Source organism: Lissotriton helveticus, chromosome 9, assembly GCF_964261635.1.
Source record: "Lissotriton helveticus chromosome 9, aLisHel1.1, whole genome shotgun sequence".
Lineage (NCBI taxonomy): Eukaryota > Metazoa > Chordata > Amphibia > Caudata > Salamandridae > Lissotriton > Lissotriton helveticus.
Genome location: NC_136070.1, coordinates 419,137,060 through 419,163,597, shown reverse-complemented (window position 1 = coordinate 419,163,597; position 26,538 = coordinate 419,137,060). Strand labels below are relative to the sequence as shown.

Genomic DNA, 26,538 nt, shown 5'->3' with positions numbered 1-26,538 from the left:
AGATAGGTGACTCCTCCTTTGGACCATAGTGTGCATGGGCATCTGCTCCATCATTATTATTATAATTATTATTATTATTAACATTTGTATGGCGCAGCGAATCATCCCCAAGGGGATCTCTCGGAGCCCGCCAATACAGAAAAGCAGGCCCGTTGGACGGCCAAGGCATATTAAAACATCCAGGTCTTTAGGCTCTTTTTGAAGTGTGCCAGGGAGGTGCACTCACGTAGTGATTCCGGTAGCCTATTCCAGTGGAAGGGGGCTAGATAGGAAAAAGCCTGCCCGCTCTCACTTTCTTGATTTTGCACGGGGCAAACAGATTTTGGTTGCTAGATCTTAGTTGACGTCCCAGCACATATGCTCATACCTTCTTTTTTAGGTAAGCCAGGCCCTGCCTAGCCTTAAACACCAAGATCAAAAGTTTAAAGACTGCTCTCCTTCACGGGTAACCAATGCAGAGACTGCAGCAGAGGACGAAATGGAGTACGTCTCGGTTTATTCAAAACCATTCTGGCTGCAGTATTCAGCAGTACCTGTAGCATAGAGAACAGATCTTCTCTGGCCCAACTAGTAGGGAATTTCCGTTGTCCAGCCTACTCACAATTAACACCTGAATGAGAGTTTTTCTTGCCTCCACAGGAATCCAGGGAAAGACTTTCCTTAACATTTTCAGAATGCCAAAGCAAGAGCTAGACAGTGATTTTACATGCTCTTCAGTAGAAAGGTAGCTGTCCAGCAGGATTCCCAGATTCCTGGCCTGCTTAGTGGGGCGGGGACCCTCCCCCAGTTCCGCCGGCCAGCACTCCGAAGTCCATAGTTCCTCCGCCTTCCCGAACAGGAGGATCTCAGTCTTATTAGAGTTCAACTAGAGGAAATTGTCCCTCATCCAGGCCGCAATGTTCAACATACAGGTCTTGAATTTGATTTTGATGACCCCGGGATCCAGATTGAATGGGATAATCACCTGTGTGTCATCTGCATATGAAATTGTCTCGAATCCAGACGCCCTTATAATTGCAGACAATGGAGACGCATAAATGTTTAAAAATGTTGGGCTCAAAATGGAACCCTGTGGGGACCCCCCTTGTCCACTAGGTTGCCTGCTGAGAAAAATGGCTCCAGTTTGACCTGCTGAGATCTCTGTAACAAAAAGCTTTCCAACCATGCCAGAGCTTGCCCCTCGACACCAATCTCCTGTAATCTGCAAAGCAGGATGGAATGGCAGATGGTGTCGAAAGCCGCCGATAGATCTAATAAGACCAACATAGTAGGCGTCCCTTTATCCAGGGACATTCTGATTATGTCCGTCACTTCCATCAGGGCAGCCTCCTTAATCTTCAGATTGTTTTTTTGCCAGTTAGGGAGATTATGGAGTTTTGTGAGAAACAGAAAAGATGCCCATGTATGCTGTATCTAAATAAGATAATACTGGAATAGGTAAAGGTAGCCGTGTGGGAGTCTGTGAATCTGCAGCTCTACATGCCAAGAACAGACGCATACTGGTAAGTAGCATTTTACGTTTGAGGCATATGAGCTGCAGATCACACACTGTGCATAGATTGTATAGCAGTACTCCACCTTAGCGGCGACCACCAGTATCTGTTGCAGTTGTTTGAAATAATGTTTTGAGTACAGCCTGGCCCACACTATCTTGTTGCTTTGCTTGCACATCTACACAATAGTGTTTTGTGAATGTGTGTGGTGTAGACCATGTAGCTGCTTTGCAGATGTCATCTAAGGGAATGTTCCCTAAGAAAGCCATTGAAGCCCCTATTTTTCTGGTAGAGTGGGCTTTAGGGGGAATAGATAATGTACGTTTTGCTTTCTGATCGCAAATTTGTATGCATTAGACAATCCACCTTGCAATTCCAGATTTTGATATGGGGTTGTCTTTGTGTGGTGGTGAGAAGGACACAAAAAGTTGCTGTGTTTTGCAAAAAGGTTTTGTTCTGTCAATATAATAGAGTTCTCTTTTTACGTCTAGCTTATGAAGAGCTCTTTCTGCGACTGTGGTTGCGAGAAAAATATTGGCAACTCTACAGACTGATTAAGATGAAAGGGAGAAATAACTTTAGGAAGGAATTTTGGATTTGTTCTGAGAAGCACTTTGTTATGATGGAGTTGTAAAAATCGTTCTTGAATAGTAAGTGCCTGTGCTCACCGACTCGTCGAGTAATGGCCACTAGGAAAGCGTCTTTCCATGCGAGAAATTGCAATTCACATTTGTGCAGAGGTTTGAATGGAGGACCCATTAATCTTGTGAGAACAATATTTAAGTTCCACACAGGTGAGGTTGGTACTCTGGGTGGAATTATTCTTTTCAGTCCTTCTATAAAGGCTTTGATGGCAGGCACTCTGAATAGTGACAAATGTTGTCTGTTTTTTAAGTAGGCTGCTATAGCAGCAAGGTGTAACCTAATAGATGAGTACGCTAGATTAGATCTTTACAGATGTAGCAGGTAACCCATGATGTGTTGGACTGACACATCTGAGGGATTGATGTTGCTATTGTTGCAGTATATGACAAATCTTTTCCACTTGGCTGCATAGCAAGCTCTAGTGGTGGGGGCGTCTAGCTTCTCTGATAACATTCATACAGTCAGGAAGAAGGTTAAGGTAGCCAAATTCTAAGACCTCAGGAGCCAGATCACTAGGTTAAGCTGTGCTGAGTCAGAGTGTCTGATCTCTCCATGGTTCTGGGTTAAGAGGCGTGGCGAGAGGTGTAGTTTTTGGTGCGGGACTACAAACAGTTCCAGTAATGTGGGGTACCAAGGTTGTCTGGCCCATGTTGGAGCAACTAGGAGTGAGTGTTGCTGCAGTTTGCGCACCACTAGTGGAATGACAGTGGGTGTGGATATCTGGCGGCGAACTTTGGGCATTTTGCGTTTTTGTGTGTGGCGAAGAGATTTATCTCTGGCTGCCCCCACAACTGGAAAATGGTTGAATAACTTGCGGGTGAAGTTCCCATTTGTGAATCTGTTCCGTCTCACGACTTAACAGATCTGCTATGTTGTTCTGGACTCCTAGAACGTGTTGGGCTAGGAGAAAATGTTTCTAAGGAATAGCCCATCTCCATATGCTTTGTGCTAGTTGAGAGAGCTGTATGGAGTGTGTCCTGCCTTGTTTCTGTATGTAGTACATTGCTGTCATATTGTCGGTGCGGACTAGGACAGCTTTGTCTGATATTTGTTTCTGGAAGGCCTTTAACGCTAGGAAAATGGCTAGTAACTCCAGGTGATTAATGTGGAACAACTTTTGTTGCGGTGTCCACATGCCCTGTATAGTGCGATGTAATAGATGAGCTCACAAGCCGGAGAGCGATGCGACTGCTGTTAGCAATACCTGGGGAACCGGCTCGATGAACGGCTGCCTTTTGAAAGGTTTTTGGTGTTCCACCACTGCAGAGAGTGATGGGTGCGGCCATCCACCAACACCAGATCTGTTAGCGGACCTTGAGCTTGGTTCCACTGTTGTGCTAACCATTCCTGTAGGGGACGCATCTGGAGTCTGTGTGAGGTACTATAAATATGTGTGAGGTACTATAAATATGCAAGAGGCCATCATCCCTATCAACTGCATGAACACTCGAGCTGGGAGTGTGTGTTGCGGCTGGAATTTTGTTATGAGGGTTTGCATGCTTGCTATCCTGGGTGGACTGGGATATGCTAATGTTTTTGAGGTGTTTATTGTGGCACCGAGGTACTGTTGTATGTGGGACGGTAGTAGTTGAGACTTTGCGTGGTTTATGGTAAACCCTAAGTTGTGAAGTAGTTGAATGGTGGCTGAAATGTGCTGTACACACTGGTTGTATGACTTGGCGTTTTATGAGACAATCATCTAAGTATGGGAAGACGTGAATTTGTTGTCTTCTTAGATGAGCTGCAACTACTGCCAGACATTTGGTGAAGACCCTGGGTGCTGTGGTGACTCCGAATGGGAGTACCTTGAACTGGTAATGCTGATTGTCTAGTATAAACTAGAGATATTTCCTGTGACATGTGAATGGGAATATGGAAGTAGGCGTCCTTGAGGTCTAAAGTAGCAAAGAAGTCTCCTTGTGATAGCAGAGGAAGGACCTGTTGAAGTGTGACCATATGAAAATGGTCTGATTGTATGTACAGGTTTAGGGGTCTTAGATCCAAAATGGGTCTGAGAGAACAGTCTTTCTTTGGAATGAGGAAGTAGAGGGTGTAAACCCCTGTGTTTTGCTTATGCAGGTGTACAGGTTCTATTGCTTGTTTTTAAAGGAGGGAAATTACCTCCTGCCTTAACAGCAATAAGTGTTCTAGAGACATTGGGCGTTGTTTGGGTGGTATCTTTGGGGGTGGGGGGGGTGGTGGGTAGTGGTGAGCCGGTATCTGCCACGTAAAAAATAAAATAAAATGTACCCTCCTGTATAAGATTATTGGCCTTGGTCTTGTATTTATCAGGGAGCTGTTGCAACAGCGTCTCTAGCTCATCATAATGTGCCCTGTCATGTCTAGCCAGCAAAGCCTGTGCATTGGCGATTCGCCATATATTAGCTGCTTGTGACGCTGTTCGTTTACCAGAAGCGTCCAAGAGTTTTGATTCTTTGTCTGGAGGCGGAGCATCCCCTGACGTTTGTGAATTGGCCCTTTTTCTGGCGTTGGAGACCACTAATGAATCTAATGGTATGTGTCCCTTGAAGTAAACAGGGTCTGTAGGGGTAGACCTGTATTTTTTCTCTATCCTGGGGTTAATAACCCTAGCCCTAACAGGATCTTTGAACACCTCAGGTGCGTGTTTAGTCACTCCTTTTAACATGGGGAGAACAGAATTGGACCTTTGTGATGTATCAAACGTGTCTATTAAGAAATCCTTCTCTACAGGGTCAGTATGCAAATCTGTGCAGCTCTGTGAACGAGTTGGTTGAAATCCATGGTGTCCTCAGGAGGGGAAGGTCTAGAGGGATATACATCCTCCTGTGGTACTTTAGGGACATCTGGTATGTTATCATCCCAAGGGTCTGGGGTGTAAGGTGGACTGGAATCCTCTAGTGGTTCATTGCCTGCACCGTCCCCTTCTTCATTAGAGGTGTCATCATCATCATGATCATGATCTGGTGGTGGTGAAGATGGGGGTGGAGATGGAGGGGGAGGTCGAGGAGGAGGAGGAGATGGAGAAGGTATTCTGAGAGGATATGTTGCAATGTCTCTCTTCCTTGGTGGAGATATAGCCAGTAGAGGCATGTCCATTGGTCTCTTTTTGGAACTAAGAGAAGATGACCTGTCTTTGGTCCTTTAGAAGAGTTTTTTGTTTAGGATCAGGTTGAAAAACCCTTCTGATTGACGTTGGTCTTTAGGCACCAATGTTTTCGGTTCCGAAGGCTTAAGTGGAACTAGTTCCGGAGTGGCTTTAGGCCCCTTTGGCTTGGAAGTCTTTTTTGGTTCCAACGATGTTTTTGGCTCCGAAGTTTGAGAGGTAGCCGTTTTCTTAAGTGGCTTTTTGACCGGTTCCGATGGTTTTTTGCTCAGTTCCGATGTTTTCGGAACGGAGGGGTCGGTGCTGGCAGCTTTTGGTGTCAAGTGTGTCGACGTGGAGGCAGCGGTCGGCACGGAAGAGGACGACATTTTCTTTTTCGGTGTTGGGGTTAGTGTTTTGGCACCGGTGGCAGGCTGACTCGGTCCCGAGTGGCCTGTAGGCTTATTTATGGACTTTTTAGCCGAACCCGGAGGCGGGGCATCAGAAGTCTTTTGCCGGTGTGCACCTGGGCCCGAAGGTGAAGGTGTTACCGAAGCCATTTTTTGGGGTTGGGGGGAGTGGTTCTGGGTTGACGTCAGTATTTACGACCCGCTGCCATGGAGTGATGTCCTCGACGTCTGAGTCCTGAGCTTCGGAGGCGCTGAGAAGGCCTTGTTCGACTCACTCCTGCTCTGGTACATCAACGCCCTCTTGGAAGATGTCACCTGAAATGGACGTCAACGATCGAGCCATGCTTCTTCGAGCTCGACGATCCGAAATAGTCTTCTTGGAGGGGAAGGAGGCGAAAGCTGGACAGTCTCTGGCCTCGAGCTTCGGGGAAAGGCAGAGGTTACACACCTCATGAAGATCTGGGTGTGAAAACTTGGATCTACATTGAGGACACCTTTTAAATGGAGTCCTTTCCATGAGCCAGATATCTTGGCTTAGGTAGGCCCGAAGGCCTTCGTCGACGATTGGAAGTCTTCTGCTTGTAGAGATGCGCGTCGACTAGTGCTCGCGATCGAAAACAATACCGGAGAATAGGGTGAAGGATAGCGTTGAAAGTTGGATCGTTAACGGCACCGAACTGGAGCGTGATAAACACATCCGAGCCCGATGGCGGAAAAAAACAATCTGAAGATGGAGCCGATGATCATGCGCACTATGGTCCAAAGGACTCACTTAAGTGCAAACATCCGGGCCCAACACCAGATGGCGATCTATATGCACAGTGGGTGATCTGCAGCTCATATGCCTCGAACATCTATCAATACTGGAGAACCACAGTGTAAAGGTAAGCAGCTTTTTTTTCTGGATCTAGTCTGGCACCTAGGAAGATGCACATGATGAGGGCATCTGCAGTTAGAAATACCCATCAATACTAATGAACTTAAAATATTAAACAAATGACTGTGCCACATAAAATAAATTCCTGGTGCAGTTTTCACACAACATGGAGACCTACCTACCATATTTATACAGGTACTTTCTTGGCAACATGAAAAACACTTACTGAATACAAATAAATAAAAAAAGAACTGTATTTCAAACAAAAGCAAGAATTTCTAAGTTTACCAGAGAAGCCTCTTCTTTCACAATCTTTTTCAGCATTTGAACATCTTCAATTAAGGGACCATCTGTTTCCATTGCAACCGGACTGTTGAAAGTACTGTTGTCAGAACGTGCAGAGTACTAAAAGGGAAATTGTTTAAGGTGTCATTGTTGGTAATATAGCTATTATACCACAAAACTCAAAGAACCACTAACATTTTGTTACTTGAATGAAAGCATGACAAGGGAAAACTTCAGCATTATGATAACTGCTACTTTTTGCACAGAGGCTCTACTTCTAAACATACAAGTACTAAGTCACTCAATGCTGAAACTGGAAGCATGCCATACAAGGACACAGCAGATGCGCAGCCAGTGCTTAATTTAACTTAGTGGTTGCAGGTGTGCCGCTCCGGCATTCATTTTGGGGGATCAACACTTATTTTTTCTCATCAAAGGACGAGAAAGACAAACAGTGACAAGGGGAGAAAGCAGGACCCGCAAGAATGAAATAAAGGGGCATGAATATCTGGTGGTGGATTAAAGAAGCATGAGGAGGAATAAAGACAACGCAGCAAGCATAAGCTTCTGAGGAAAGCTCTGGGCCCCGGAAATAATATATATATATTTTTTTTACAAGTAAAGCACCGTGCACAGCCGTGCCTGGTTCTATCTTGAAAGGAACCAATGTGAACATTAGATATTTCTTGAGGGTTGGTGGGAGGATGTTGTGAACTGGAGATAGCCTCTTGAGAAGTATAGAAGTTACCATAAAGGAACCTTTACCCTTTTTCTATTTAATGGCTCTCTCCCATTCTCAGCATATAGCTAGATTGCAAGAGTTACGAGAAATGAGAGGGCAGAAACATACAGTTTAACCTTAGAAAAACTGTTTAATATATCACAGCATAAGTAGGAGATCTCAAAAGCATAATTCATGCATAGCGAATGTGGATTTGCCAATGTAGGTGCCCTTCATAGACGCCCGATAGACACACCTGGAGAAAGTCAGTGAAAGTGTCTAAGCTCTGTAAACGTTTACATCCAATTCAAAGCACAGCATTGAGTAAATTAATATTAATGGATGGGCATAATTGCAGATTGGCTGGTTTTAATGTCCTCCCAAAGTAACAAAATGTCAGTTTCCAGAATGCTGGGTATCTTGCTCCATCAGATAAAAGCAGAGCACACCAGACGGCAGGTTTTAAGAGTGTAAACAAGTCTGGCCAAATCGAGATTTAAATCCCAGCCAACCACAAGGTGCCTACCAAGAAGAATACTGTACAATAGGAGAGTCATAAGACACTTGATAACCGTCATGGCTGTGGAGCGTTAACAGAGCCTATTCGATAGTCACCAATTGCCACAAAGTATGACTAGCAGATTGTCTACCTGGACAACTAATTCAGGAAGGTGTGTCGTGTGTATTAGGAGCCACAACAGACCACGAACAAAATACGATGCTACTTGGTAGGTGGGCAGGGTCACACCCCACCTAGATATGCCATAAGATTTATAGCTAGAGTGTAAGGAAGATCACAGGCAAGTGCTTTTAGAGAAAGGTGATAGAATATGGACTGTTGCAGCAGAGAGAGTCAAATATAAAAGAACACAAAGCGGAAATTCAACAGGATATGGAACAGACCGTTTAAATTGCAGAGAATAACCTGGAACTAGCTACACGAAGGTCTGAGATGAGGGGGAAGATTGTGTATGATGACTGTATAAAAACAAGCATTGAAAATGCAATAGGTCTCGCAATAGAAGAGTTTTACATTTTTCGTTTTGCAAATAGTTATAACGTTTGCAAATGTGACATCTATAGCATTTGGAATGCAACATGTTTTGTATTTACGTGACTTATATGGCAGCTCTGGTCGTTATGCTACATCTCTAGATAGTTTTATCTTCCGCAAATGTGACACCTATTGTAACACAATATGTGTTGTGAGGGGTTGAGGGTGAGGTGTTGAGGGTGAGGGGTTGAGGGTGAGTGAGGGTGAGGGTGAGTGAGGGTGAGGGTGAGGAGTTGAGGGTGAGGGGTTGAGGGTGAGTGAGGGTGAGGCTGAGGTGTTGAGGGTGAGGAGTTGAGGGTGAGTGAGGGTGAGTGAGTGTGAGGGGTTGAGGGTGAGTGAGGGTGAGGGGTTGAGGGTGGGTGAGGGTGGGTGAGGCTGAGGGTTTGAGGGTAAGTGAGGGTGAGTGAGAGTGAGGGTGAGTGAGGTGTTGAGGGTGAACGGTTGAGGGTGAGTGAGGGTGAGGTGTTGAGGGTGAGTGAGGGTGAGGGGTTGAGAGTGAGTGAGGGTGAGGCGTTGAGGGTGAGTGAGGGTGAGGTGAGGGTGAGTGAGGGTGAGTGAGGGTGGGTGAGGGTGTGTGAGGGGTGAAGGTGAGTGAGGGTGTGAGGGTGAGTGAGGGTGTGTGAGGGTGAGTGAGGGTGTGTGAGGTAAGAGGGTGTGTGAGGGGGTGTGATGGTGAGTGAGGGGGTGTGAGGGGGTGTGATGGTGAGTGAGAGTGTGAGGGGTGAGGGTTGTGAGGGTGGTGCGGATGTGAGGGTGTGTGAGGATGAGGGGTTGAGGGTATGAGGGTGAGGGTGTGTGAAGGTGGGTGAGGGGCTGTGAAGGTGAGTGAGGGTGTGAGGGTGGGTGAGGGTGTGAGTGAGGGTGTGAGGATGTGTGATGGTGAGGGTGGGTGAGGGTGGGTGAGGGTGTGTGAGGGTGTAAGAGGGTGAGAGGGTGTGAGGATGTGTGAGGGTGAGTGAGGGTGGGTGAGGGGGTGAGTGAGGGTGGGTGAATGTGTGTGGGGGTGAGGGTGAGTGAGGGTGTGAGGGTGTGTGAGGGGTGAAGGTGAGTGAGGGTGTGAGGGTGAGTGAGGGGGTGAGAGGGTTTGAGGGTGTGTGAGGGTGAGGGTGTGAGTGAGGGTGTGAGGATGTGTGATGGTGAGGGTGGGTGAGGGTGAGTGAGGGTGAGTGAGGGTGAGTGAGGGTGAGGGTGTGTGAGGGTGTAAGAGGGTGAGAGGATGTGTGAGGGTGAGTGAGGGTGGGTGAGGGGGTGAGTGAGGGTGGGTGAATGTGTGTGGGGGTGAGGGTGAGTGAGGGTGTGTGAGGGGTGATGGTGAGTGAGGGGGGTGTGAGGGGGTGTGATGGTGAGTGAGGGTGTGAGGGGTGAGGGTTGTGAGGGTGGTGCGGGTGTGAGGGTGTGTGAGGATGAGGGGTTGAGGGTATGAGGGTGTGAGGGTGAGGGGGTGTGAAGGTGGGTGAGGGGCTGTGAAGGTGAGTGAGGGTGTGAGGGTGGGTGAGGGTGTGAGTGAGGGTGTGAGGATGTGTGATGGTGAGGGTGAGTGAGGGTGAGGGTGTGTGAGGGTGTGTGAGGGTGTAAGAGGGTGAGAGGGTGTGAGGATGTGTGAGGGTGGGTGAGGGGGTGAGTGAGGGTGGGTGAAGGTGTGTGGGGGTGAGGGTGAGTGAGGGTGTGTGAGGGGTGAAGGTGAGTGAGGGGGTGAGAGGGTTTGAGGGTGTGTGAGGGTGAGGAGGTGTGAGGGTACCAAGTAAATAGTGGCAGGGCAGACATCGTAAGAGAGAGAAACACAAATGTTAAGATAACAGTGCTCGAAGGGGTTGTGAGAAGGTGCATGCTGAAGTCAGACAATGAATCCTATACCTGGAACCCATTTCTAGAAACCACAGATGCGGCCTTTGCTGTGTTAGAGGGGGCACGGGTTTAAGCCTGACGTCCTTGTGAAGACTTAACCCAACATGAAACAAGGATGGGGTAAAACAGGTCTATCTATGGTCGTCTTTCTAGACAACCTAACTTGAGTGGATCAACCACTCAACCTCTGCGCACTGTTGCTTCTAGTGAGTCACACTAGTTAAATCATCATTTTCAATTTCATTTTAATTCTCTCACAAAAATTTTTTTCAACATAACCACATTCACCTTTCTCCTTTGAAAGTGTGATATTTAATCATCAATTCTTTACAAAAAATTCTAACATATATTCACAAAACAACAGTTCATAATTTCACTGTATCAGCAAAATACAATCTTTTCTTTGCAACTTTAAAGTTGATGTAGCCCGATGCATTTCGAGTCCTAGATGGACTCTTCCTCAGGGGCCTAAAAATGTGAAAATCTTAAGTCAGCAAATTCAGTATAATATCCAGTTTTTGTCAGATTCAAGTTTCAAAAACCCACAGATGCTCACTACAACATAATATCATGTACAAGAATAATAATGGCTGCAGCATGCACTTTTTACACCTTTTTCATGTAAAAACCACCACCATTGCACCTTAAAACGTGAATGTGCTGAAACAATATATACTCACAACCAAACCACGAGGTTGTGGTACCTGTAAAACGAGAGTTCTGACTGTTAATACACGCTAACAACGTTCCACCAAATGCCCTAAATCTAAAAACCACCTCGTCGAGCTTCTGCTTACCTCGAGTCTCTGGGAATGTAAAAACGCCACGTTTTCGTCTCTATTCAAAATTGCCACCTACAACGAAAACATTGCAGTCCTTAGCTTCGTATTGCAAACTATAGTCGTAACTACCGCTTATCCCCTTGACTTAAGATTTTCACATTTTTAGGCCCCTGAGGAAGAGTCCATCTAGGACTCGAAATGCATCGGGCTACATCAACTTTAAAGTTGCAAAGAAAAGATTGTATTTTGCTGATACAGTGAAATTATGAACTGTTGTTTTGTGAATATATGTTAGAATTTTTTGTAAAGAATTGATGATTAAATATCACACTTTCAAAGGAGAAAGGTGAATGTGGTTATGTTGAAAAAATTTTTTGTGAGAGAATTACAATGAAATTGAAAATGATGATTTAACTAGTGTGACTCACTAGAAGCAACAGTGCGCAGAGGTTGAGTGGTTGATCCACTCAAGTTAGGTTGGTAGATAATTAGGCACGGGAGTAGGACAAACGTGCCACCGCTGCAGCACGCATGTGAAAAATAAGAGGAACAAATTATATATTGTAAAAGAAAGGAGTGCCTTCCTTCCATTATATTCGTCTTTCTAGACAGGCAAAAATACTTGGCGTGAAGCTGCTGCATGTCCAAAGCCACAGCACATTTCCGTCTCAAAATAAACAAAGATCGCGCAATGCTACATATAAACTGGTGGGTTGTGGCGCTCAGCAGCAGCAGACAGTTGCCCTCTGATAATAGCCCTCGCACAGGTTTCCTTTCAAATTACGCAGTAGAAAAAACACTGCAATTAATATAGTTTACATTTTTAGCTTATATGCCCTTCGTTCTGCTAATTAAAAAATAAATACAGTGTAAAGGTGCTGCCTCATAAAAGCACCGGCCTTTTATTTCTTGCAAGTTATGTACTAGGACAGCGGCTGTAGCCGAGTGTTTGTAGGTACACATACATAGAATTGGTATTGTGGCTCCACTAAAGGCGATAGTTTTGGATCATGTGCATTTTTTACTAAGTACTGCTATTCCCTTAAAGTAAGAAGCACACAAAAAAACCTTTTTATTTAAGAAACAAAACAACAAATGTAGAGTTACATGCATGTTTGTACTAAAATACATATACAATGTAAAGCTGCTGTCTATTTACAACACCAGCACTTCTTTTCTTAAAAGGAAAGCTGAAGCTACGTGTTTGCAACTAAACTCAAATTGTTTGGGGGAAAAACGCAGACTGAAAGCCTACTGGAGTGTGACTTTATGTGTAAATCCCTACACTTGAGAAAGGAAACCAGGCAGGCTAATTAAGGGTGAAGTAGCTGAATGAGAAAGATTGTAATCTTTTGTCTGCAGCATCTGTGGCATGCAAATGAAGGACAGCAGGACGCTGAGGTTGTTAAAGTAACAAAAGGCACCACTAAAGTCTGCAATGCAATAGGTCTTGCATTTACGCCTTTGAGCTATTGGCATTTTAAATGACAATGCCTTTTATTCATGTTTTGATTTTAAAAACATAAATAAAAGGCGTTGTCATTTAACAATGCCAATAGCTCAAAGTGCAACACCGTGAAAAGTGGCACGTGTAATTTAAAAGACTGGCCATTCAATTAAGAAATCTAAAAACGGAGATGGGAGTAAATTAATAAGGACAGAAAATAGTAAATCCAACAAATAAAGCGATTGGCGCTATTGCAGGGCAAGGAGTTTAATATCCGACAGCATAATACCCAATCTGATGTAAGTTCACTGTTAAAGCACGAGGGCGCACAATCTAAGGGAAAAAGAGGAAAGGAAGCATCACTCTTCCATCCCGATATGCAGCAAGGTATGGTATATACATTACAAAAGTGAAACAGTAACTCAACGCTCCTCTGCGGTCCCGTTATATTCAGGCTGGCAGCCCCGTGCATGAATCTAAAATGTTATCATTGAAACAAAAGGGCGCGTTACCTATTTGTCATCAGAAACATGATGGCACTATTGAAAAGTTTAAACAAATGCACAGCCTAACGTGCGCTATAGATGGGCTTACCGCGAGGCAGGTGCTGCTAGTCACTGAATAAATCGTAGGAACAGAAGCCGGTCCCGAAACTCTGTGACACGCGAATGCTTGCAGCCGCTAAGTGCTGGCGAGGAACCGCGTCACGGCGGGCTGATTCTCATGGACCGGGACAATAGACTAAGTTAAATGATCTGGGAACCACTCAAGTTTCAAAGTTCAAAGATGCACCTAGAGGCACTGTGTGTAGAGTAAGACAATTGTCGGTGTATGTAAAGTCGGGTGAAGAGTCCCAACTGAGTTGAATTCACCATACCATTTAAAATAATATACAGTATGTGACAATTCTATTACGGGGAAATGGAATGTATAGTTTAATGGGTCTCACTCCTATGAACTCCGTAAGCGTCCAAAAAATAGAGCAGTCAGGAACGAGCATCAGTGAGCTCAAAAAGGAAACGCTCGTAACTGGACTAATTACCATAGGGAGTACAGAGTCATAATAACAATTCAACTAAACCATGCCTGCACGCACCGCACATTAGCATTGAAAAAATGTATATCGTATTATGTGATTACCGAATCCAACTATGCATTCGTGACATATAAAGTACATAGTCATAACAAGACGGAGGGCATTGCTGTGGGGAGGGGGTGGAGGAGAAATGCACACGGCGGGCAGGGGAGGGGGCGGAGCGGGGAGAGCGGCATGTGGGTGTGAAGAAGCCGGGGCCTTTGAAGTGAAGCTAAGCTTCACTTCAAAAGGTGTCGGAGGAATGCGGCTGAGGGAACAGACGGCGATTGCGGCTGAGGGAACTGATGTGCACGCGCTTTTAAGCTCAATGCACATGCGCATTGAGCTTAAAAGTCACGGGCACTGCAAGGAATCGCCACGATTCCTTGCTTGTTAGTTAAAGAGTGGTTAAGCCGCAATAGTCTCGCAAGCTCGATGCGCATGCGCATCGACAGGCGAGACCTAATCATGGTAGCAGTGACCACCCAGATGTAGTAATCAATGGCGTGGTGTTTTGTCTTTCTTTTCCTTTGTTGTTAATAAAAATAAAAAAAAGTATGTTTATTCAGAGACATGTCGTGGAAAAAGACACATTGCCCACCAAGCAAGGAAGCCAGTTGATGTTCTTTGGCTGGGCTCAATAGCAGAATCTCACCTACACTGTCCCCTATTGTCAGCCACCAGAACATTCACGGAATCTGAAAGGAGGTTCCTGAGAGCAATTTCCTAAATAACAGCTAATAGGTGGAAAGAAGGGGTGGAGGATTTATTTGCACGCAATGGACAGCAGGTCCCTCCTATGGTAGAGACAGATACATTCTTCCTGAAAAACAAAGTGTGAACCGGATATGGTGAAGTTACCAGAATAAAGGTTACTTACCTTTGGTAACGCTTTTTCTGGAGCATGTAGTATCTGCCTGTGGATTTCTAACCTTTTGAATTACCCTATGTGCAGCATTCCACAAACTTTTATCCATAGCCCTCCCATGTCGACGAGGACGCGGCTCTGAGTGACGTCATTGTAGCCATAAGAAGACCTCGATGATGTGCTGATGTCCGTTCCACACTTTTTTTTCCGTGCCTTCAAGGCGAACAGGTGAACCAACAACATTTTCACAAGTATACACAGGATACAAACCCATTTAAAGCTGGAAATTCTAAAATATAGACATTTCCTAGAGACAAGCATCACATTATTCCAACAATAAAATATATACATTTGATGCCATCATTTTGGGGTATAAACAGGCAGGCAACACTGAGGGTGAGAGGAATCCACAGGCAGATACTGTATCCACCAGAAAAAGCGTTACCGAAGGTAAGTAACTTATTCTTCTGATGGATACAGCTGCCTGTGGATTCCTCACCTTTTGAATTGAATCCCCAAGCAGTCCTGCTCCTGGCAGAGGGTATCTGCCTACCTATACCAAAAAACTGCAGCTGCACAGAAAGTGCATAATGGCCGTCCCCCCTCATCTCCGAGTTTAAGCAACAGTGCTTCGCAAAAGTGTGGAGGCAGGCCTAAGTTGCCGCCTTGCAGATGTCTACAACAGGGATACCTCTAGCTAAAGCTGAAGAAGAAGACTTAACTCTGGTGGAATGAGCTTGAATACATTGGGAGGCTCCTTCTTGGCCAAGGTGCAGCAGATTTTGATACAGAGGACATCTACCTGGAGAGCGTTCTTTTGTAGACAGCCTTGCCTTTCATCTTGACCACATATCCAACGAAAAGTTGGTCATCCAACCTGAAGTCGTTAGTCCTATCCAGGTAGAAGTTGACCGCCCTCTTAAGGTCCAGGCGGTAAAGTCTCTCCTCCTTAGAAGGGTAAGGGGGAGGATAGAAAGTGGATAAAGTGATGGATTGCCCTAGGTGAGAAGGAGTGAACACCTTAGGCAGGAAAGCAGCTCAGGTCATAAGAACCAATTTGTCCGCATGAAATGAGGTAAATTAAGGTTTGGAGCTAAGAGCCTGCAGCTCACTCACCCTACTAGTGGAAATGATTGCAATCAGAAATATTGTCTTAAACGCCAAGAACCTTAAGGGACAACTATGAAATGGTTCAAAGGTAGACCCCCGTCAAGAAAGTGAGAGCTAAATTCAAATCCCACTGAGGCATGATAAAGGTAGTGGGAGGAAACCTATTGGTAAGAACCTTAATGAATATCAGAACTACTGGAGATTTAAATAAAGAGGGTTGATCTGGTAAACAGAGATAAGCAGACAAGGCAGACAAGTAGCCTTTAACAGTAGCTACTGCACAACACTGTTGAACCAGGGAACAAGAGAAACTCAGAATATCAGACAAATGGGCTTGCAAAGGATCAATCGTTCTCTCTCCACACCACTTAGCAAACTTGGCCCACCTACCAGAATAGATAGATTTGGTGGAGTGTCTTTTTGCCGATAAAATAACATCAACCACGTCCGGCAGGAGAGAGAGAAAGAGCTCAGGTTGCCCCGTTCAATATTCAGGCATGAAGGTGCAGGCTCTGAAAGGGGTGGGGGGGAGGGGGGGATGGAACCTTCTCCTGTGAGAGGTCTGCCCTCAGAGGGAGACGGAGCTGAGGGTGCGATGATAAGTGTTCCACACCCTCTTTGGTCAATTTGACTTGGGCCCGGTCTTGGCAACTCTTCCTCACAACCTGAGCATTCAAGGGTATGAGAGTAAACACGTAAAGAAGCTGCGAGACCCAATATAACTGAAACACTTCCCCCAACACTCACCGCATTGGACACTGGACACTGCAGAACAACGGGCAGTGCACATTCTCGTGAGTGGCAAACAGGTCCAACGGAGGAGACCCCCTCACATCCTGAAGATGTGGCAGACCACCTCCGGAAAGAGACGCCACTCGTGATCAGTCGAGTACTGCTGACTGAGACTGTCCGCACACACATTCAGCACTCTGGCCCGATGAATACCAATCATGCAAATCTGATGAGCCCAGGACCAGAGTCTCTCTGCAGAGACGATACAACACTACTCCCTGTTTGTTGATATACCACATTGCGGAAGTGTTGTCCGACAGGACCTGAATTGACTGACCGCGAAGAGAGGGAAGACAGGACTTGAGAGGCAAACGTATCACCTGCAAGTCCAGAAGATTGATGTGAAACAATTGTTTCTCTGAAGAACGAAGGCCTTTGACCTTCAGATCCCCCAGATGAGTTCCCCACCCTAGAGTAGAGGCATCTGTTATCACTGTGGACACAGAAGGTTGACACAAGTTGTCTGAAACACTCCACCATAACAGCTTCACTGCAGTGTCTCTGGAGATTCTGAACACCTCCTTGAGATCTTCGTTGTATTGCAACCAATTTCTGCAGAGGCACCACCGGAGGGCCCTCATGTGCCAGCGTGCATGGTTGACCAACGGTATGCAGGAAATTAACAGATCTAGCAGGCGCAAGACCTTCAGGACTGGAACAACTGCTTCATTCTGGAAAAGTGGAATCATAGCCTGGAAATGTTGAATCCTTTGCAGAGGCTGGAAGGCACGACTCGCAGTAGTGTCCAGTACTGCCCCTATGAACAGGTTGCACTGAGAGGGCACCAGGTGAGATTTGGGTACATTTATTGAAAAAAACCAAGTCGAACAATAGTTGTGTTGTTACTTGCAAATGATGCAGCACCATCTCTGGCGACTGCTTTGAGTAGCCAGTCGTCCAGATAGGGAAAAACCTGAATCCCCGACCTTCTGAGATGTGCTGCTACCACCACCATCACCTGTGAGAAGACCCGAGGTGCGGAAGTAAGACCGAACGGAAGGACCACAAACGGGTAGTGTTGAGAACCCACCGTAAAACGGAGATACTTCCGATGCAACTTCAGGATGGGAGTGTGAAAATATGCATAATGCAAATCGATCAACAACATCCAGTCCTCCTGCTGCAATGCCAGAAGAACCAGAACCAGAGCCAGGGTCAACATCTTACATTTCTCTTGCTAGAGGTAAATATTCAAGACCCTGAGGTCTAGGATCGACCTCAACCTTTTTGGGAATCAGGAAGTACCGGGAGTAGTATCCATGACCTCTGTCCCGCTCCAGAACCACCTCTATCGCTTCTTTTTGCAGTAAAGATAGAACCTCCTGCTATAGTTGCAACAGGTGCTCTTCTGCGCACCAACCGAGGAGGGGGAGGGGAGGGGCTGAGGGGAAGGGGAGTTGGGAGGGGCTGAGGGGGCAGGGACTCCCGGAAGGGTAGGGCATACCCATTCTCCACAAGGTTCAACATCCAGAGATCTGAAGTAACAGACCTCCAATCCCGTAGAAAATGGGACACCGGTCCTCCCACTGGACAAACATGCTCGAGGATGGAAGAGTTAGAGCTGCTTCCCTGCCGTACTAGTTGGAGGGGCAGGAGAGGAGGAGGAGACTTGCTGCTGAGCCGTGCCTCCCAGACGACCTCTGCCTTTTCTCCTGATGCACAAGTTACTACTTGTGTAACGATATATCTGTAAGAGACATTAGTTAGTGATAGATTCCTTACCTTAGAAAATCCCCAGGCGTCAGACTGGATCCGGAAGATTTTTGCGTAGCAATACCCCTGCGCGCCGGCAGGCGTCGTCCGCGGCTCCGCATCCGTCGTCGGCGTCGCTAGCGCCGGAATGACGTCGTCGGAGTACTTAGACGCCGCCCATGCGCGCTGACATCAGTTCGGATACACAGCTTTTCCACGCCAGATACGCAGAGCCATGATAGAACCAACACTGGTGCCATGAAACTAGGGCCCTGAAAGCGGATGACCTTAACCCTAGATATCGGTTCGCAGAACAGGGAGGATGGGTGGGTCGGTAAGGAATCTATCACTAACTAATGTCTCTTACAGATATATCGTTACACAAGTAGTAACTTGTGCATCTGAAAGAGACATGTTAGTGATAGATTCCTTACCTTAGAATAGATACCCCAGCAATACCAACCCCGGTGGTGGGTCTGCGAACCAATAATCACACCAGAAATTCCTGGAGGACGGACGGCCAAAGAAGCCACCCCTCCGGACTTGACAGTCCAGACAGTAGTTTCTTGCAAACGTGTGCAGCGAGGCCCACGTAGCTGCCTGGCAAATGTCCTGCAGGGGCACACCCCGGCCCAGAGCAGTGGTAGTAGCCGTGGCCCGGGTGGAATGGGCCCGCAATCCAACAGGGGGCTCCTTTTTAGCCAAGGAGTAACATGCCTGGATACACAAGATGATCCACCGCGAGATGGTCCGCTTGTGCACCGCTTTCCCCTTCTTAGCGCCCACGTAACCAACAAAGAGCTGGTCATCCACCCGGAACTGGCGTGTGCGATCCAAGTAGAATGAAAGCGCAAGTTTTGGGTCCAGACGGTGGAGCCGCTCTTCCTCATTAGAGGGATGCGGTGGCGGAAAGAAGGTGGGCAAGGTGATAGACTGCCCGATATGGAAGGCCGTGACAACCTTGGGCAGGAAAGATGGCTTAGTACGCAACACAACCTTGTCCGGATGGACAGAAAGGAAAGGAGGAGTACAAAAAAGAGCCTGGAGCTCACTCACTCTCCTGGCAGAGGTGATGGCAACCAGGAAGGCAGTCTTCAAGGTAAGAAGACGGAGAGGACAGTTGTGAAGTGGCTCAAAGGGAGCGCACATCAGAAACGTAAGAACAAGGTTCAAGTCCCACTGAGGCATCACAAACGGAACAGAAGGGAAAGTGTGTGTGATGCCCTTCAGAAAACGATTAACAATAGGGGACTTGAACAAAGAAGGCTGATCAGGTAGCCTTAGAAAGGCTGAAAGGGCAGAAAGGTAGCCCTTGATAGTGCCCAGAGCAGAGCCCTGCTGGGCAAGAGAAAGAAGGAAGAGAAGAACCTCAGAAAGAGGGACAGCAAGAGGATCCACAGCCTTTGCTGTGCACCATGCCACAAATCTGTTCAACCTGCAGGCGTATACCGACTTTGTGGAGGGACACCTGGCTGCCAGAATGACATTACAGACTTCAGGAGGCAAGTCAAATGGCCTCAACTGTCGCCGCTCAATCTCCAAGCATGGAGGTGGAGACTGGACAGGTTCGGGTGGAGGACCGTTCCCTCCTGCTGCTGCGACAGAAGGTCCTCCTGAAGAGGCAGACGAACCGGGGCATCGACTGACATATTGAGTAGCTCTGGATACCAGTACCTTCGTGCCCAGTCCGGAGCCACAAGGATGACTTGTGCCCGGTCACGCTTGATCTACTTCAGCACTCTGGGCAGAAGTGGTATAGGCGGAAAGGCGTACAATAGACTGCAACTCCACTCGCGACGAAAAGCGTATCCGAGCGAGTGCTGCCTTGGAAATTCCAACGCGCAGAACTGATGACATTGCGCGTTCTCGTCGGTGGTGTATAGATCTAACCAAGGCTCTCCCTATCGCTGAAAGAGGCCTTGCGCCACGTCCGAGTTCAGACGCCATTTGTGATCCATCATGCACCGACGGCTGAGCTCGTCCGCCCTGGCATTCAGAGAACCTGCCAGGTGTTGAGCAACCAGGGTCACGCCCTGGCTTTCCAGCCACTGCCAGAGGCGCAGAGCCTCCTGGCAAAGGGTCCACGACCCCACCCCGCCCTGTTTGTTGCAGTCCCACATGGCGGTGGTGTTGTCCGTGAACACCTGCACTACACTCCCCCGGACAGAGGGGAGGAATGCTTTCAGTGCTAGACGAATCGCCCGAACTCCAAAAGGTTGATGTGGAGTCGGGCCTCCGCCGGAGACCAGATGCCTCTGATCTCCGCCTCTCCCATGTGGCCTCCCCAGCCCTGGAGGGACGCGTCTGTCACAACCACGTGCTCCGGCTGGGGAAGGGAGAGGGATCTGCCACTGACCCAATCGCGGTCCGTGATCCACCACTGCAGCTGTCCCGCAGTGCCCTCCGAGATCAGGACATGGTAGGAAAGGTTGCCTTGATGCTGGGCCCACTGAAACTTCAGGTCCCACTGCAGAGCCCGCATGCGCCACCGAGCGTGATGCACCAGAAGGATGCAGGAGGCCATCAGCCCCAGGAGCCGCAGCGTCAACCTGACCGATACCCGGGATAAAGGCTGAAAGAGTGGAATCATAGCCTGAATATCCCGGACCCGCTGTTCGGGAGGATAAACCCGAAACTGCGCCGAGTCGAGAACCACTCCGATGAAGAGGAGCTTCTGAGAGGGGCACAGGTGTGACTTCGGCACATTGATGGAAAACCCCAGCTGATGCAAGAGGTCTGCCGTCGTCTGGAGGTGGCTGACGACTGTCTGGGGCGAGCCCGCCTTCAACAACTAGTCGTCGAGGTAGGGGAAGACTGAAACCCCTAACCTGCGCAGATGAGCTGCGACCAACGCCATCACCTTTGTGAACACCCGTGGGGCGCTGGTAAGGCCGAAGGGGAGCACGGTAAATTGAAAGTGCTCGTGGCCAACCGTGAACCGCAGGTAGCGCCGGTGGGCCGGCAGGACGGGGATGTGGAAATAAGCGTCCTGCAAGTCCAACGCTACCATCCAGTCTTCTGGGTCCAGGGCAGCTAGGACCTGAGCTAGTGTCAGCATTTTGAACTTCTCCTTCCAGAGGAAGCCGTTGACGTTCCGTAGGTCAAAGATAGGGCGTAGGCCCCCTTTGCCCTTCTTGGGTACCAGAAAGTAGTGGGAGTAGCAACCACACCCTACTTCTGGCCCAGGAATGCGCTCGATGGCCCCCTTGGCCAAGAGGGCCGTAACTTCCTCCTGCAGAAGTCGCAAATGATCCCCCCGATACTCGGTGGCATGGCTGGAGGGGTCGCCTCGAAGGGGAGGGAGTAGCCCCTTCGGACGATTTGAAGCACCCACCCGTCCGACTTGATAGTGCGCCAGTGGAAGAGGTGATGGCGAACCCTGCCACCCACTGGCGTCACATGGGCCTGAAAACACGGACTAGGAAGGTTTTGAGGCAGGTGCTGCGGAGGGAGGTGTGGACTGGGCTCGCCGCTGTCCCCGACCGCTGTTACGGCGGTTTCCACGGCCACCACCGCGCTGTTGAACATTCTGCGGTGCGTGGCTGGCAGCTCGTGTGGGGGCGCCCCTTCCGTGGCCACGAAAGGAGCGAAAGGCACCCGATTGCTGGCGTGGGGCCGAGAGGCCCAAGGACTTGGCCGTAGCCCTGGAGTCCTTAAAACGCTCAAGCGCATGGTCTGCCTTGTCGCCAAAGAGGCGACGGCCATCGAACGGCATGTCCAGAAGAGTGGACTGGACATCGGCCGAAAAGTTGGCGGTCCTCAACCAGGCGTGGCATCGAACCGCCACCGTTGTTGCCATCGCCCTGCCCAGTGAGTCCGTGGTATCCAGCCCACACCGGATGGAATATCGCGCTGCATCTCGACCCTCCGCAAGGGCTTGGGTGAGTTTTGCCCGGACCTCCTCCGGGCATTGTGGCAGCACGTCCGCGACCGTATCCCACAGAGTGTGGGTGTAGCGGCCCAAGAGGCATGCGGTATTGACAGACCGCAGTCCCAAACTGAGGGACGAGAACACCTTCTTCCCGAACTGCTCGTACCTCTTGGATTCCCGATCGGGCGGGGCCATCGGGAATGCGGTCTGGGAGGTAGAGGCCGGATGACCAAGCTCTCGGGGGTGGGATGGGTGGACAAAAAGCAAGGGTCGCCCGGGGCCGGGCGGTAGCGTCTGGCCACGTTCCTATCCACAGGCGGACCTGAGGCGGGCTTGGACCAAGTGCCCACAAGAACGTCACACAAGGCCTCATTAAACGGCAGCAGTGGCTCACTGGAGCTTGCCTGCGGTTTAAGGACCTCAGTGAGGAGGTTAGTCCTCACGGCCGCGACGGGGAGCTCAAGGTTTAAGGCCTTGGCCGCCCTCGTCAACACTACACTGTAAGCAGCCCCCTCCTACGTAGCCACGGTGGGAGGGGAGACAAATCCAGTGTCTGGCGAAGTGTCAATACCACTGGCATCCCCAAGCTCATATGTCCAGTCCTCTTGAGACTGGCATTCCTCTGCCAGAGGGTCAGCAGACCCCTCCCAATCACCTTCGTCACCCATCTCCTGTAGAACAGGTTCAACAGACGGGGCCTCCTCATGGAAATAAAAATCTCCAAAGGCCGTCGGAAGCGGTGCCCAGCGGCGCCGTTCCGGCGCCAAGTTTCAAGTTTATTTATTATATGATTACGGAACTCACATGAGATCCACATAAAAGACAAAGTAGTACATTCCAAAAAGTCTTCAATAAGGAACATTATATATACATCGGAAAATAAAAATATAAAAATGAACATAAAAAAACTGAACATCAAAACCTTCGCCTAATACAGATTCAAGAAACATTAAAAAAAATTGTACAATTTAAAACAAAACATTTCATTGGGAGGATTATTCATGGCCGCAATGAAAGCAGTAGCAGATAAAATGTTCAATTGAAAACAGATCAGTCTTAACCACTTTCGCCTGTACGACATTAAAGCTGGGCAGACAAAGATAACATGAAGCAAATCCTGATTTTTCATATTGCAAAGGTCTCATAGGGCTGGTGAACCATACCATCTTGATAAGAGGGATTACACAGGGAGTAAATCCTGCCTTAATAGTAGCACCAGACGCCTAACTGCATGAGGAATATTCCAATGAACATAAGGTTGCGCTTTCCTAATCATACACGAATCAATAACTGGAGTGGTGCCCTTATTCAGAATGCGAAACTCTATCTAATCTAGACCCTAGTTCCCAAGATGCTGACTTCAGAAGTGATTTCAACTGATATGCCGATAAAGAGAATAAAACATCTTCATCTAATTGTAAATGGTTCACAGCATATCTAAAAAATTTTAGGATCAAGGAGTATTCATTAAGATTCCCCAGCAGCTCAGTTTTAATGAGATATCTTAACGTGCCGGGTTCACCCTTAGCCAGGCTAAAAACCCAGCGAACACTCCCCGCTAAGCCTTGAACCCAGCTGCTACGTAAACTGAGTTCCTGTCTAAGAGCAGCTGTTGAACTAGCTGTATTGATAGTTAAAAGGCTGCGTAGGATTTTACCTTCAGAGGAGTTTAAGAAACTCCAACATTTTATATCAACTAATTCCATTCCATAAAGTAGGGAGGCAGGTACTTTTGCTCTAAATACCTCCAACAATATCGAAAAATGCCTTCTGCCTGTGGCCTTATATAGGGACACCAAACTCTTTCCTTGGACAATAGCTTTCCGGATGTTATTAGCTATGTGAGCTTTTTCACTTAAGTTGCTCATAACAATTTTGCAAGGAAAGTATAAGATTTTACTGTTTCCAATTTTTGGCCCCCCACAGTCCAATGAAAGTTCACATATTTAGGATTTTTCCTGCCCGATAGACACATCACTTTGCTTTTTGCGATATTTATTGTCAGATGATGCTTTCCTGCGTATTTGTGTAATGCATGCAGTCGATTATTCAACCCATTAGGCGTTAAATCAAGAATCAAAATGTCATCAGCATACATAAGACATATAACTGGAGAACCCCCAAATTCGGAGCAATACCTGTACTTGCAGAGAGAACCCGGGGAAGATCAGCTACATATAGGGAGAACAGCAAAGGAGCCAACAGGCAACCCTGCTTTAACCCATTGGATGTAGAAATAATTCTAGACAGACCTCTTTCCCCCCCCCCCCCCCCCCAACAACACTCTGCACCAGGTATCCGAATGCAAAGCACAAACCAATCTAATAAGAGGGGGTGGCATCCCCAAATCGAATAGCTTTCCCCAAAGTACTGATCTATCCACTTTATCGAAAGCTGTGGAGAAATCGATAAAGGCGCCATAAACTCGCCCTACACGGACCTAACATATTTCTCTGTTAAAACCTGGAGTGCAGTCAAATTATCAAGGGTACCATGCCTCTTCCTAAAGCCGGTTTGTTCATAGGGTAAGATTTCAGCCAGAGACACCCAATCGTTAATTAAATTAAGAAGACATTTTGCAAAAACCTTACCAATTGCGTCTAATAGTGCAATTTGGCGATAGTTTTGAGGGAGATCTCTAGCCCCTTTTTTAAAGAGAGGAACTAGTATGCTCCCTTTCCAGGATGGAGGAACAGTACCGCTAATAAAACAAAATTTAAACCCTGGATAGAGGATTTTACTCCATAGTTCGCTATGTTGTTTTAGAGCAGAGATCGGGACCTCATCCGGACCCATCGCGCCAGAAGAGCGCATGCCCTTGATAGCTAATTCGATATCCTTTTCGGACGGTGGGTCAGAGGGGAGATGGTTCTCAGAGAAAATCATTATCCCGTTGTAAGCCATTACTGCTATACAATTGCTTAATGTATTGAACCCAAATCTGCTCTTCAATAGAGATTGGTGTGGGACTAGATCTAGAGCCACAACCTTCAGCAATTAAAGACCAGAATGTCCTAGCTTGACCCTTATGAGAGGATTCCCGGAGTTTGATCCATAGAGAATCATCCTTGTCACTTTTTAATCTAGCCTTCAACCTTGATCTCCTTTTTAACAGGACTAATTTATGATGCCGTTCCTTGTTAAATAGTAAATATTGCCCCCATATCAATTTATTTATTTCAATATTTAGTTGCCGAAGTGGTTTGGGTAATACTGTAGGTTTTTTAATAGGAGGAACTTTCTTAGCAGTTGAGGTTACTAAATCCAAAAAATCCGAAAAACCTAGAAGTTCCCTCCCGTCCCATTGGAACAAATTCTCCACAGTAAATACCAAAAGACTCAGCAAATTCTTAATGACCCTAAAATTCCAATAGCATTTCCCTGTCTTAGCTCCAAAATTCACCAAATTAGTATCAATGTGCCAAGAGTCCGACAGGGGAGGTTTGAGATCGACTGTCAAAGACAGTAACTTGTGGTCACTTAATACAGAATTGATAACCAGTATATCCTTCATAAAAGGAAAAAAGGAGCTATCAGCCACCACATAATCAATAATTGATTCTCCATTTTTTGATTTATGAGTAAAGGGAGCGGGGATGTCAGATGGAAGCCTACCATTTATTACTATGCAATCCACTTTAGAAAGACCTTCCAAAATTAGTTTCCCTCTTTTGTTGGACTTAATATTCGCCGGGAATTGAGCTTGTGGGATAATTAGAGACTCTTCCTTAAACTTGTTCCTGAATAAATCAAGACCACAATTAGAAATTTTACAGTTAAAATCCCCCAATAACAATATATATGGAGGGGAAGGGTCGTCCATGAGTTTAGATATAAAAGAAAAAAGCGACTTTAGGCCAACATTGAAGCAAGTATCCGGGGGAATATAAGTATTTATTAAAACAACTGATTTATTTGAACCATCTTTAACCAGATTTTTCAAGGTTATTGCCTGGAACAATTTATTCGGGTCTAGGAAGTGGGAAAAATTCCAATTAATCTTGTTGGAGAGTAAACATGCCATTCCGCCCTTCGCGTGGCCTCTCCTGGAGGGCAGTGCACTACCATCTAAGACGAAATATCTGGACTATTCTTCAAACCCGCAATGTTCCAAGAAATAATCTTCAAATCAATGTTAAAAATTTAAATGAGGTTCAACGGTAGAGGTGGATTTGCTTGAGAGGACACCTGGCAACCAACTCCATTTAGATAAGTCATTCATCAAAACTGGTTTGGAAGGAGGAGGATTTTTATAAAGTACTTGACGTTCGTTATTTGCTACACGAATTTTTAAATCCTTAGTCTTAGCTGACCAGTCTGTAGAGATCGACTTTACTCCTTGGATGGTTGACAAATTAGTGGACAGTTTGTTACCCTGTTCCTCCATGAAGAAAGGGGCAACATCTATCCCTCTAATTTGTAATTCCTCTGCCCAATGTAGGATGTGATTTAATACCAATTTAGAATGAAACTTAACCCTGGCAGTTTTCCCCATAGTAGAATTCAG

The 26,538-nt window shown here is 47.0% G+C and overlaps 1 protein-coding gene across 2 annotated transcripts in view; it reads right to left on the bottom strand.

Moving 5' to 3' along the window:
- The window catches only part of PPP2R5C (protein phosphatase 2 regulatory subunit B'gamma), a 1,473,822-nt gene that overhangs the window by 88,688 nt on the left and 1,358,596 nt on the right, over window positions 1–26,538 (bottom strand). For both annotated transcript variants that reach the window (XM_078660190.1, XM_078660191.1), the window contains one exon: window positions 6,778–6,894. In XM_078660190.1, coding sequence (XP_078516316.1) covers window positions 6,778–6,894 — 117 coding nt within the window. The remainder of the gene's footprint in view (window positions 1–6,777; window positions 6,895–26,538) is intronic.